The following is a 14,326-nucleotide window of genomic DNA, read 5'->3' as shown; positions in this document are numbered from 1 at the left end:
AATGTTCCCGTACAATAGGGGTAACCCGGGCTATCCGGTCTCGCATCTGCATTACATGCTCTATTATATTTCTCCCCTCATTGGGTTTCTCTTCCCAGATCTCTTTGGCGATATCTAGTATGCCACTGGGGTGACGCCCGTATAATCACTCGAAGGGGGAAAACCCAGTTGAGGCCTGTGGTACCTCCCGGATAGCGAACAAAAGGTAGGGTAGTAGGGTGTCCCAATCCTTCCCGTCCCAACTTACCACCTTCCTTATCATAGCCTTGAGGGTTCGGTTAAACCTTTCTACCAACCCATCAGTCTGCGGATGGTAGACCGAAGTTCTCAGGGTATGTATATGAAGCAGCGTACAGAGGTCCTTCATTAGCTTCGACATAAATGGGGTTCCTTGGTCAGTTAATATCTCCTTCGGTAGCCCCATTCGGGCAAAGATCCCCACCAGCTCTTTGGCTATAGTTTTAGAGGCCGTGTTCCGCAGGGGGACGGCTTCTGGGTAGCGAGTAGCATAGTCCAAAACAACAAGTATATATTGGTGGCCCCGAGCCGTCTTCTCCAGGGGTCCCACTAGGTCCATGGCTATTCGCTCGAAGGGGACCTCTATGATGGGAAGGGGTACTAAAGGTGCCCTCAAGTGGGGATGGGGACTGTGCAGCTGACACTCCGGGCAGGAGGCACAGTACCTCCGCACTTCTTCATGTACTCCGGGCCAGAAGAACCGTTGTAGGACTCGTGCCAGGGTCTTCTCTACCTCCAAATGCCCCCCAAAAAGATGACTATGAGCAAGACTTAACACAGCGTTCTGGTGTTTTTGAGGTACTAGGATCTGCTGTACCTTCTGCCCCTATACTGGGTTGCACCCGTACAAGAGATCCTTCTTCATTATGAAGTAGGGTCCTGGTCCCTGGGTTTTTCCTTCCACGGGGACCCCATCTATTTCAGTCACCTCCTTCCTAATGTTGTCATACCTTGGGTTTTCTGCCTGGTCCCGTCCAAAATTTCCTCTCCCAGGGCTAATCTGCCCAAGATCTAGGGGCCCAGTCTCTGTTGCCTCTACTGGTTCAGAAGCATTAGGGTGGGGGTCAGACTCAGGTGCTTCTCCCTCCTGCGTGGCCTCCTTTTCAGCTGCGCGGGTCCGCCTACCTACAAGAGCGACTCTCTGGCTTTGGGTCAGTATTCGGGTTCCCAAGGCCTTAGCTGCCCTTCTTTCCCTTTTTGTCTTTCTACCCTGTCTGGGAGTGGAGAACAAATCTGGGGATATTTCAGAGAAGATTGGGGGTTGACAGTCTGCTGTGGATGCCTCAACAATTTTAGGGTCCCCATCTTTCTCCAATCCCCCTACTTGGGAGTAAGTTTCCAAACCCTGGGAAGTCCCTCCCTATGAGCACCGGGTATGGGAGTGTAGGGACTACACCTGCTGCTACCTCAGTAGTGTTCCCTTGGATCTCGATTTTTACTGGGATGGTGGGGTAGTAACTAACTGTCCCATGGACACATGTTATCCCCGTACGTTTAGCCTGCAGCAGCTGACTACACTTCATGAGCTTCCCTGAGATAAGCGTGATAGCACTCCCCGAATCAACCAGTGCCGTGGTCCCTATCCCATTTAGTTTCACTGGTCTGGTATACATATGTGGGGTTAGTGAGACCCCCACAAGGTGGATTAGGGAGCATGGATCTGCCCAGTTCCCCAGGTTACACTGCATAGGCTCCTCAGCATTGGGACACTGTGCAGCTATGTGTCCCCACTCCCCGCAGGCATAACATCTGTATGGAGCCCTAGGCGTTCCCCGGTCTCTTGGTTTGGGCAGTCTAACATCACAATCCTCTTCTCCCTCAGTGCTCCGACTCTTTGTGGCCTCTGATGGGCCTTCAGCCTCTCTCTTTTTCCACCTGGGCCCTCCTGGTGGCCCAGTCACCCGAACTTTAGGGCTTGGTGCTGCTAGTTTAACCCGGGGTGCCTCTTCCTTAACTGGTCGGGTCAGCTCCCTCGCTGTCCTTCGCCTCTCTACCAGGGCGACAACCTCGTCATAGGTGGAGGGTTCGTTCTGGCTTACCCAGGCACGAAGGTCTGGTAGTAGTCCCCTCATGTATCTGTCGATGACCAGAACCGCTAGTATCTCTTCCGGACTCCGGGACTCTGTTTGCAACCACTTTCGTGCGAGAGATGGATGAGGTCATACAATTGGGACCGCGGGGTTTTGTCTTCCTGGTACCTCCAACCGTGATACTGCTGGGCCCGCACTGCTGTCGTTACCCCAGATCTGGCCAGGATCTCTGCTTTCAGCTGGGGGTAGTCTGCCGCACCCTCTTCAGGCAGATCATGGTAGGCCTTCTGGGCCTCCCCACACAGGAATGGGGCAAGGATGCCAGACCACTGATCTCGAGGCCAGGCCTCTCGTAGGGCTGTCCTCTCAAAGGCCAGAAGGTATGCCTCTACATCATCCTCCCGTGTCATTTTCTGCAGCCAATGGCTGGCCCGTATGAGCCGCGTCCCGTCATGGCCGCGATTCAGCTCTGTAAGGGACTTTACCTGGTTTACCAGTTCCCGCAACATAGCTCGGTCTTGAGCAGCCTGGTCCATCAGTAGGCGATTAGTCTCTTGCTGCAGCCACACTGCCTCCTGTTGGGAGGCTGCTTGGACACAGGTAGCCTCCTGCTGGGCCACCATAGCTTGTATCAGTGCCCGCACTACGTCATCCATTGTGGTGAAAAAAAATAAACCCTCTCCCTTTTTTGTTGTTTTTGTTTTTTGTTGTTTTTTTTGTTTTTTTTTAAATCACCCTCCTTCTTCCGCCGCGCTGTGCACCCCAAGATCCCACCCCCGACACCAGTGTGACAAAGTTCCTTCTCTATCTTGGTAGGTCCTGCGCTTATTGGCGGATTTTCTTGCCTCAGAGATTCACCATGTGGGTTGGGGAACAGCCCAGAGACCTTCCCCTCTGGGAGAACCCACAGTCCAGGTCAATTGGGAGGTTTGGGGGGAACGCGGGCCCACCCTCTACTCCGGGTTCCAGCCCAGGGCCCTGTGGACTGCAGCTGTCTATAGTGCCTCCTGTAACAGCTGCAGGACAGCTACAACTCCCTGGGCTACTTCCCCGTGGCCTCCTCCAAACACCTTCCTTATTCTCACCACAGGATCTTCCTCCTGATGTCTGATAATGCTTGTGCTCCTCAGTCCTCCAGCAGCACACCCTCACCCTCTCACTCTCAGCTCCTTGCGCCTCTTGCTCCCAGCTCCTCACACTCACACCACAAACTGAAGTGAGCTCCTTTTTAAAACCCAGGTGCCCTGATTAGTCTGCCTTAATTGATTCTAGCAGCTTCTTCTTAATTGGCTCCAGGTGTCCTAATTAGCCTGCCTGCCTTAATTGGTTCTAGCAGGTTCCTGATTACTCTAGTGCAGCCCCTGCTCTGGTCACTCAGGGAACAGAAAACTACTCATCCAGTGACCAGTATATTTGCCCTCTACCAGACTCCTGTACCCCACTGGTCTGGGTCTGTCACAATATACAACGTTTAAATGTGTCCTTTTGTTTTGATTTTCATGCTGCTGCTATTCCTACAGAACTTCAATACTGCAGGAAGACAGAATAAAGTCAGGCCTGTAGAGTGACCTTGGATTATTTCTACCCTAACATTTAAAAATTAAAATAAAGCTATTAGAGATGACAGCCACTGTCTTTTTATCAAGCAACAGGATTTGTAACATGGAGAACATATTAGTCCTGTGTCACTGTTTGGAACCATGTGATGTTAGCTTGATGCCATTTACATCAATGGTCCCTGTCCCCCTCACGTCACTCCTACCTTACCATTGACCCTGGCATAGCCATCTGACTGAAATGCAGCCTCAGCTGTGCAGAAACAGATTTTGCCATAATCTGTCAATGAGTGACCTGCTAATGCTTAGTATAAAGCAGAGTGGGCTGTCTCTCAGTCCTGCATTGACCTCTTGGTTAAGGAGAATTCAGAAGTTTAGTGAAAATCCCAAGCTCTTCTTGGTCAAAAGTACTTCCTGCCTGTCCATCTCCTTTCTACTATGGGGACAGACTAAATCACGTAAGGAAGTACCTGTGAGGATCCACAGGTCTTAAACCTGGGTCTGCAGTTCCCCAGGCAGCCTTTGCATTCTGGCTGCCACCTGGTACCCTGCTAGTAGCTAAGGGCTGAAAGACTAATGGAACCCTGGTCCCATCAGAGGTAACACCCACAGGTGTCCTGACTGGAGGGCTCATGCTCTCCGATTGGTTGAGCTGCACTATTTAAACCAGAAGGAGGCCCAGGAAGTGATCTCTGCAACAGGGTGAATTCCTGGCTGCCTGCTACATCAGACCCTGCCTTTTCACCTGACTACTAAGCCCTACTTTTCTGACTTGTCCCTGGATCCTGCTTCCTTGTCCTGTTCCTGGTTCCTGATCCCTGCCCTGGCATCTGACTCCAGCCCTGGCTCAAGACTCCTGCTCTTACCCCTGGCTTGATTTGTGACACTGACTCTGATTCCTGGTCCGACCTCTGATTCTGCCTCCAACCCCTAGCTTGACTCTTGATTCCTGCTCCAACCTCTGGTTTAATTCTGGATTACGGTTCCAGCTCTTGGCTTGATCATTCGGCTATGACCACTAGGTCTGACCACTCAAGCCTGGTTGTGATACTGGCTTTCTGTTGACTACCGTGCAGCTTCTTAGTACTGTTTGAAACATGACTACATTAAACATGCACTAGAGAACTTTTACTTCATGGCAGCAGGGTCCACATACGCCAGTTAGTTTGTGACACACTAGGGCGCACTAGAATTTACACCCCTCTAGTGTGGACTAATGCAGTGTAGATAAGCCCATAGTCATGCCTTTATGCCTGTAACACCCTGCTTCCACCAGAATCCTTCTTCTGTAGAACCCTATTGAAGCACTTGTCTCACACAGGCCAGAGTTACCGGCCCTATGTTACTCCTGGGGGAATTTTGCACCACTGCGCGTGTGCAGAATTCATGTCCCACGCAGATTTTTTTGCTTCCCCGCAGAAAAATGACTTTCTGAGAGGGAAGCAAAGGAAGCTGCAAGAGTAGTCATGCACCACTCCCGAGCAGCACAGGTACAACCTTTCAGGCACCCAGTGCAGCCGGCAGATAGGTAAATCACCATGGGGCTAGGGACACCCCAGCCAGTGGCTCCTACCCTGAGGCTGTGTCAGACCCACCCCCAGAAACCTCCCCCAGCTGCAGGAAGCTCAGCATCCTCCCCTGCTGCCTACCCCCATCACTCTTCAGCTGTGGGAGGAGTGGTCACTGTACTGGGAGCTGCTCCCCCATCCACCCTACCCCTGTGCATCCAGACCTCCCATACCCAGACACCCCTGCAAGCCCCACTAGGTACATCAGGAACCCCCCTATCCCTCCATACCTGAACCCCACCCCACTGAACCTCAACCCCTGCATCTGGAGCCATCCTGCACCCAGACCCCCCCACCTCTGGACTCCCACCCCTTCACCCAGACCGCCCCTCACTGAGCTCCCTGTACTCAAACCCCCACCCTGATGCAGCACCCCCTGCACCAGCCTGAGCTTCCGCATCCAGACTTCCACACCACTGACCACCAACTAGCTGCACCCAGACCCTACCCCACCAAGCCCACTCCCCCAGCACCCAGACCCCTGTGCTGAGCCCCAACAACAACCTTCAGCTGGAAACTCCTGCAGAGTCCCATTGCCCCTGTACCTGGAACCCTGCAACAAGCCCCTGTGCATCCAGATCCCCCCACACCTAGACCCCGCACTGAGCTGCCTGCACCCAGGTTGTCCCACACAGAATCCTCTTACCCTACACCTGAATCCCCCCACACTTGGATTCTGCCTGGTTGAGCCTGCCTGCCCACACCTGGTGTGCCTGGCGCAGAAGGGCAGGGCCCTAGGGTGTTTCTGGGACAGGCCCAGGCCTTGTGCTGTGTCAGGGTCGGGTGCAGCCTCACTGCTGAGTCCATGTCCTGGGGGGTTGCAGGGTGATCTTCCTCCTTTGTGCAGCCAGTGGCCTGTGCTCCCCACTGCCATGCTGGAGCCTCTGCATTTATTTATTGACAAATAAAACCTGCAGAATTTTAAAATATTGTGCGCAGAATTTTTAAACGTTTTGGTGCAGAATGCCCTCAGGAGTATTACTATCTGATGTGCTAGTGGCTGCTAGTAAGACGGCAAGAGTAAGGTAAATTGAATTTTGATGATTCAGCCTCTGGCTGAAACAATGTAGATTTACTATTTGATTTAATCACAAGGCATCTTGACATGTTAGTCTGGGAAGGAACCTGTCAGCCTTAACTTTAAGGCCAATTTGCTTTTGCAAGCAGCATAACAATGACATTTTCATGAGGAATACACCAGTGAATGAAAAAGTTAATCTTTTTTGTTTCAGCTTTCCTTTACAACAAACCAGAACTGGGACAAAGGTCAGAAGGATCAGGTGACTAGTTTAAATGACCCTATTGCACAGTCCTGCCTTTAGAATGGACATTTGTTTCAGAATAATTTCCTCAAAATTGCAGATTGAAAACCCCAATTTTTCCTATCTTGAATAAATTGTTTTGATTTTCTTCCATCTAGACTTGAGTTACAGTAAACCAGTAAAAGACTAGAAAAAGTTTTATGGCTCTAATTATTGACAGTAAGCTTCTTTAAACAGTTCCTACATCCTTAAAAGCATCTTGCACTAATGCTCTTCTTTCTTTTTACTAAAAAAAAGAACGAGGAGTACTTGTGGCACTTTAGAGACTAACAAATTTATTTGAGCATAAGCTTTCGTGGGCTGAAACCCACTTCATCAGATGCATGCAGTGGAAAATATAGTAGGAAGATATATATACACACAGAGGATATGAAAAATGGGTGTTGCCATACTAACTATAACGAGAGTAATCAATTAAGGTGGACTATTATCAGCAGGAGAAAAAAAACGTTTGTAGTGATAATCAGGATGGCCCATTTCCAACAGTTGACAAGAAGGTGTGAGTAACAGCAGGGGGAAAAATTAGCATGGGGAAATAGGTTTTACTTTGTGTAATGACCCATCCACTCCCAGTCTTTATTCAAGCCTAATTTAAGGGTGTCCAGTTTGAAAATTAATTCAAATTCTGCAGTTTCTCGTTGGAGTCTGTTTTTGAAGTTTTTTTGTTGGAGTATTGCGACTTTGAAGTCTGTCAGAGGACTCCTCGTTCTTTTTGTTGATCCAGACTAACACGTCTACCACTCTAAAACCTTTCTTTTTACTGTGGTTTGCTCAGGTTACTCTGCTTCCTATCTGCTCCTGGTAATGCCTTCATTATAGGAGAATCCCCAGGCCAACCTCACCTTACACTAATACAGGTTAAAAACATCGGTCTTGTGCAAAAATAGCTCTCACACTTATTCTCATTTCATTAGTCAACTTTTTGGTGGTAAAAAGTGCTGGTTTGACATCCCATATATGTACAGCATGGACATTGGCAGAACTTCCCCCAGACCCTCTCTATCTTGTTCTAGCAAGACAATGTCTAGCAGGGGAGAATAAATCTGTGTGGATGAGTTGAGCTAAGCTGCACAAAAACTGAGTCGGTTCACAAGGCCTCTGGGCAGTTGAGAGGTGGTTCCAATCTACTTCCTCCCAAAAAAGTGACCAATCTTTCTTTAGAAGCTAAACAATCTTTCTGCTTCTGTAGTTACAGGTGCCATTGCATACTTCAAAGCAGCAGAGACAGACAAGCAGAGAATTCAGCAAGCCATAGAGTTCTTACCTATGGAAATTCCATTGGTGAAAACTGAGTTTAGAGTGTGGTTTCTGACAGGACTGTGGGATTCTAGGACACTGTCATCCAGCAGGTGGCGTAGCTTCTCTGTTGGAAACGTTGCACTTTTACTTTCAACTACACTGAACTGACACATCATACTGGAAAGTTGGGAAAGAAAAAAAAATGCAAAAGCTCTTACGTAATCTGATAACATCCATTCACTCCCATTTTTTCCACTCAGACTTTGCCTCACCATACAATGATCATAAATGTCAATAAGTTCTTTAGTAGCATGCAGTTAAATGGGACTTCTCACATTTTCCTACTGCTCGTACATAAGCTGCATAAAAACCTAATCAGGCTTTGGATTTAGTAGTGTGTATGGTTAACAATTGTTGTATTTGTGCAGATGGGAATTTATTGCTTTTAATTTATTTGCTCTGACTCCTCACTGTACAGAGGCTGTGTAATCTAGTGGTGAGAAGCATAGATAGAAGACTGCATGCTCTGCAGCTAATTCATTGCTGAATGATCCTCAGATAACCTAATCAACAGACACTGTGAGACACTGGACAAGTCACATGAGCTCTCTGCCACAGTCCATCCACTTGTAAAATTGGGTAGATGTAGAAACTTTAATTGAAAAGGAGATGCTGTCACTGATCTGAGCTTTCTCAGTAAATGGTAAAGAGGGAGTCTCTCTCTAACCCATACAATTCAGCTAATACAGTGCAGAAAGGCCACAACTTTTCAGAACAGTAGTGGGTGCCAAAGAGATTGTAATGGTCCTTGGATGGATCATTGAGATGTTAAAAATCTGTTATGCACATCAGACATTCACACAAAACAAAGCGGATAGTATAAGAATGACACTGAAGTGAGTATTGCCAACTTTTCCTGGCACTAGCAGGAAGCATGGTATCAGTTAAAACAACAGAAAAGTGTTAAGACATCTTTCTGGAAAATCCTGAAGCACACAAATTAATGCCTGAATCACTCCTATAGGACTAGAAATGGGAGAGGGGCATAAGAGGAAAACTGTCTGAAATATCTAAGAACTTTCAACTGCTGGATTAATCCCTAATGATGCTTGAACTGACAGAGGCTGAGATAGTGTGGAGCACCCACTTGTTTCCCAGGCTGTGACTCTTCCTGTGTCTTGGTACAGGAGGGGTTGGGAGGCTGGCTGCCACTGAGGCATCAGGACAAGTTGGTCTCCTGCTGAACCTCACGGTTGCTGACACCTCTGATGGACCTAAAAATAGAAAAAAAAATAATGCTGAACTGATGCAAAAAACAGAAATTTCAGGGGCTGGTTTTGGTTGTTTTCTTTGTTTTTGAGAGGGCTCAGAAATCCAGCAGACTTTCAGAAATAAGGTCTCATGATTAAACAGCCACTACTTAAACTGAATTGTTACAGATCTCAAAAGGCAGCTGCATTTATGAAATAGCATCTCTTGCCTACTGGGTTACACCATCTGTTTCTATAAAGGATCCATCCAATTAAAGCAAAATGGAAATGGAAGTCATCCTCAAAACATTCCTGCACATACTTTTAATAACGGACTCCCACAAAAAGTCTTGGCCACTTACAACTGTTGGATTTGCCAACACATAACTTGCACAGCCATAAAGTCAGTTTGTGCTTCAGGGGTAAGCAGTAATGTCTAAGAAAACATATGTTCTGAATTTGGTTCAAAACCCCATCCAGCTGTAAACAGTTTGCTCATATTGACTCATAGCATGAATATCTGAGAGAAAGCGGGGACTTTTCACGTAGCTTACAGCCAGACAGATGTGTTATTTCTCAATTATCAGTGATCTTTGGGAATTTAGGAAAGTCTCACTGAAAATTATCCTCCTTCTCATTTCCTAGATTTTATCAGGGTCCATAGTCACCATGGTGACTATGCAAGGCTACTCTCATCCCTTCTCCTGAATGCTGTCGGCAAGAGGCTTGCAGCACTCTTGGCCAGGAAGCAGAGAACAACATAGTTAGCAACTTCTTATGTCTTTGGAGGTAGGTCACTGCACTTGAGGCTGTTCTTTGTTTCACAGTAAACTGCTTAGTTGTGACTTTAACACTGGTGACAGATTCCAGAGGGATGGCCTCGGAAACAGGCTGCTCAGCTTGTCCCCAGTTCAGGTACAGTTCAGGCAGCAGCAGTGCACAGTATTCCACAGAGAACACTTCTTGAGGGTTTGAGGAGAGCTTAGCATCTGTGGCCTCTCTGCTGAAATTGCTCCTAGGGGGCCAATTGTGATGGAAATTCTGTGATATGAAAAACCATGTCTAACTGACCAAACCTCCCCCTCTCCTCACCCCAAGTTTACAGCTGAGATGTCTTTTTGGTTTGGAGGAAAAACTTCTGGATGCCTGTATGTGCTGGAAATAGATAGGTGCCATCAGCACCCATAGAGAGGAGCTTTAGTTTAAAATGCTCCTAAATTGAGGCAGAAGAACATTCCACTGCATAGTGTAAGAGTTGGGTTTGGAGAAAGGCTAATATCAGGAACAGCTGGGCATCTGCCACACAGACCAAACACCATGAACAGGATAGGCATAGAATTTGTTCCACAACAGTTTCTCCTGTTTTGGCCTGAGAGCTCATGGCACAGACTGCAGTGAGTCAAAGAGCAGTTGCTTCCTCAAGAAAGAACAATGCATCCATTTCCATTAATAAGAGGGAGCTGCTAACTGGAAAAGAGTTGATATTATAAAATAGATCCAGGACTTCTTACTGTCCAGTCCAGCTGTCAGCCTGGAGTTTTACTTTTTTACTTTAGATAGACCTTGGTGAAAGATTATTTACATTGTAATTTCTCCATATTGTAGGCTCAAAGATGCCATCATGAGCTGTGCCATCAGTAGGAGCAAATTACAATGGCTACTCCATGTCAGCAATGGGTAAACTGTCTGTTCAGCTTCCCAGGAGCACTCAAGGGCACCTTTTATCTTACTTTTTAGTTGGACAAAGAAAGTGCTTAGGGACAAACCAATATTGTGGAAGGAGAGAGATGACATTGGTCCTTATAACCAAAAGAGAGGAAACAAACAAACAAACACTTTAGACGTATCATTTATTGGATCATCATTTGGTGGGTACACACAAAGAGAGAATTTATCTAATTCTGTCTTTAGCCTTTTTTCCCAATGCTCGTCTGAATGGGTTCTCTGTTGCGTTTGTCATTGCTACAATGCTGAGTTATCAAAGTTTCTATTTCACTCAACCTCTTGTAGATAACATAAGGGGTTTTAACTTTGGTCAAGGAAATCTCTCCCTCAGCATACATTCTATTACAACGTGCATATATGATAGTTCATTGCAATTCATAGTTGTTTAACACAAAGATGAATTAAACTTCCTTTTTGGAGATCTAGAAATCAAAAAATATTTTAGTTGTTGCTATAGTGTAGTTTCCAATTTAACAATGCAAGTCACATGATAAAAAATCATTTACGCATGGTTGCTATACAATAGGATCTCAAAATATAATTAAAAATCTTCTAAAACTCCACAGTTCTGAGGGTCTAAGTTCTTCGTAACTTTTCTTTTTGTTCTCATGTGAAAAGTCAGTTAGATCAAAGCAATTAAATGTCTTAAAATCTGTAGCAATCCACTGTACGAAAAAAAACCCAAACAACTTTCTCTCAGAAAATGAACAGCAAGGGAAGATTCCGTCCTGAGTTAGTCATGAATAAATCATTGTGAAGTTGATCAAAGTTGTGCACAAATATCTCAGGCAGAATGTGGCTCTAAGTATTTTAAATAACTTATATGTTCAAGTGCTATGTCTATCAAAACGAGGAGAAAGATTACGTATCACATTAAATATATTTCATTAAGGGTTTCTTCTCTATAGTCACACTCTTGGAAATAGTACCCTCTTAAGGCAGCAGAGGGTGCAATTCACAAGATTGTGAATAAACAGAAGTCCTTGAACAAAAATATTAAGATTTAAAGTTGCAATGATTATAATTAAGGCTATGATTTAGTCAGGGGTATTTATAGTATAAGTCATGGACAGGTCATGGGCGATAAACAAAAATTCACGGGCCCGTGACCTGTCCATGACTTATACTATAAATACCCCTGACTAAATCATGGGGTGGGGCTCTGCTGGGTGGGTGTGCACTGGGGGGCACGCCGGGGCCAACAGCACCAGCCGCCCAGGGTCTGCTGAGCAGCAGCTGCTCCGGCCGCCTGGGGACTGCTGCCAGGGACCGCCAGCACTGGCTGCTCCGGCCGCCTGGGGGCTGCCAGCACCAGTTGCTGCTGGGGGCCGCCAGCAGCAGCTGCTCTGGTCACCAGCAGCGGGCTGCTCTAGCTACCCTAGGGATCACCAGCAGCAGCTGCTCTGGCTGCCCCAGGGATCGCTGCTTGGCAGTCCCGGGGCCAGCTGCTTAGGGCCGCCAGAGCAGAGGCTAGGGAGGCTGGCCCCGTGGCTGCTCCAGCAGCAGCTGGTGTGGCTAGCTGCGGGGCCGCCCAAGCAGCTGGCTGCAGAGCCGCTCCAGCAGCGTCAGGTGTGGCTGTCTCTGGGGCCACCTGAGCAGCAGACCCCAGAGCCAGCTACTTGGGTGGCTCTGAGGTCAGCCACACTGGCCACTGCAGAAGTCACGGAGGTTGCGAAATGTCACGGAATTCGTGACTTCCGCAACCTCCGTGACAGACAAGGAGCCCTAATTATAATTCCTTTTAAGGAGACAAAAAGAGCTTTCAGATCAAGCAGATATGATGACACCAAAACACTAAAAACTAAACCTGGTTAAAAAAAAATGGTGAAACCCTTCTTAATGTATACAAGAGGACTGGATAACTCAGATTGGGGATAGGTTATGAAGCCTTTCACCTCTAAAGCATTTGTTCCAATCAGGCTCATGTTGAGGAATAGCTGGCTTGTGCGGGAGGGTGAAAGCAGAAGGGGGATATGGGGCCTTTCACCTTAGGGCACCAGTTCAAATCTGACCATCTGATAGTGACTGACAGTGATTACTATTTCATCTGTCTTGTGAACATAAGAATGGCCATACTGGGTCAGACCAAAGATCCATCCAGCCCAATATCCTGTCTGCCGACAGTGGCCAATGCCAGGTGCCCCAGAGGGAGTGAACCTAACAGGTAATGATCAAGTGATCTCTCTCCTGCCATCCATCTCCACCCTCTGACAAACACAGGCTAGGGACACCATTCCTTACCCCTCCTGGCTAATAGCCATTAATGGACTTAACCTCCATGACTTTATCTAGTTCTCTTTTAAACCCTGTGATAGTCCTAGTCTTCACAACCTCCTCAGGCAAGGAGTTCCACAGGTTGACTGTGCGCTGTGTGAAGAACTTCCTTTTATTTGTTTTAAACCTGCTGCTCATTAATTTCATTTGGTGGCCCCTAGTTCTTATATTATGGGAACAAGTAAATAACTTTTCCTTATTCACTTTCTCCACACCACTCATGATTTTATATACCTCTATCATATCCCCCCTTAGTCTCCTCTTGTCCAAACTGAAAAGTCCTAGCCTCTTTAATCTCTCCTCATATGGGACCCATTCCAAACCCCTAATCATTTTAGTCGCCCTTCTCTGAACCTTTTCTAATGCCAGTATAACCTTTTTGAGAGGAGGAGACCACATCTGTAAACAGTATTCAAGATGTGGGCGTACCATCGATTTATATAAGGACAATAAGATATTCTCCATCTTATTCTCTATCCCCTTTTTAATAATTCCTAACATCCTGTTTGCTTTTTTGACTGCCGCTGCACACTGAGTGGATGTTTTCAGAGAACTATCCACGATGACTCCAAGATCTCTTTCCTGATTAGTTGTAGCTTAATTAGCCCCTATCATATTGTATGTATAGTTGGGATTATTTTTTCCAATGTGCATTACTTTACATTTATCCACATTAAATTTCATTTGCCATTTTGTTGCCCAATCACTTAGTTTTGTGAGATCTTTTTGAACTTCTTCACAGTCTGCTTTGGTGTTAACTATCTTGAGCAGTTTAATATCATCTGCAAACTTTGCCACCTCGCTGTTTACCCCTTTCTCCAGATCATTTATGAATAAGTTGAATAGGATTGGTCCTAGGACTGATCCTTGGGGAACACCACTAGTTACCCCTCTCCATTCTGAAAATTTACCATTTATTCCTACCCTTTGTTCCCTGTCTTTTAACCAGTTCTCAATCCATGAAAGGATCTTCCCTCCCATCCCATGACAACTTAATTTACGTAAGAGCCTCTGGTGAGGGGACCTTGTCAAAGGCTTTCTGGAAATCTAAGTACACTCTGTCCACTGAACCCCCTTGTCCACATGTTTGTTGACCCCTTCAAAGAACTCTGATAGATTAGTAAGACATGATTTCCCTTTACAGAAACCATGTTGACTTTTGCCCAACAATTTATGTTCTTCTATGTGTCTGACAATTTTATTCTTTACTATTGGTTCAACTAATTTGCCTGGTACTGACGTTAGACTTAGCGATCTGTAATTGCCAGGATCACCTCTACAGCCCTTTTTAAATATTGGCGTTACATTAGCTATCTTCCAGTCACTGGGTACAGAAGCTGATTT

The 14,326-nt window shown here is 46.5% G+C and overlaps 1 protein-coding gene across 7 annotated transcripts in view; it reads right to left on the bottom strand.

Annotated features, from left to right (window-relative positions):
* RALGPS1 (Ral GEF with PH domain and SH3 binding motif 1) overlaps nt 1-14,326 on the bottom strand; it is a 298,888-nt gene that overhangs the window by 20,371 nt on the left and 264,191 nt on the right. For 4 of the 7 annotated variants that reach the window (XM_026657362.2, XM_026657366.1, XM_024201184.3 and 1 more), the window contains exons 13-14: nt 8,881-9,007; nt 7,759-7,910 (exon numbers count right to left, since the gene is read on the bottom strand). In XM_026657362.2, coding sequence (XP_026513147.1) covers nt 7,759-7,910; nt 8,881-9,007 — 279 coding nt within the window. Of the gene's footprint in view, nt 1-7,758; nt 7,911-8,880; nt 9,008-14,326 lie in introns of those variants that run through there. The other 3 variants (XM_026657365.2, XM_024201186.2, XM_024201185.2) reach the window with 2 other exon arrangements.

This window comes from Terrapene carolina, unplaced genomic scaffold (assembly GCF_002925995.2).
Source record: "Terrapene carolina triunguis isolate 2854851 unplaced genomic scaffold, T_m_triunguis-2.0 Scaffold238, whole genome shotgun sequence".
NCBI classification, from domain to species: domain Eukaryota; kingdom Metazoa; phylum Chordata; order Testudines; family Emydidae; genus Terrapene; species Terrapene triunguis.
This window is presented reverse-complemented; position numbering and strand designations above follow the sequence as displayed.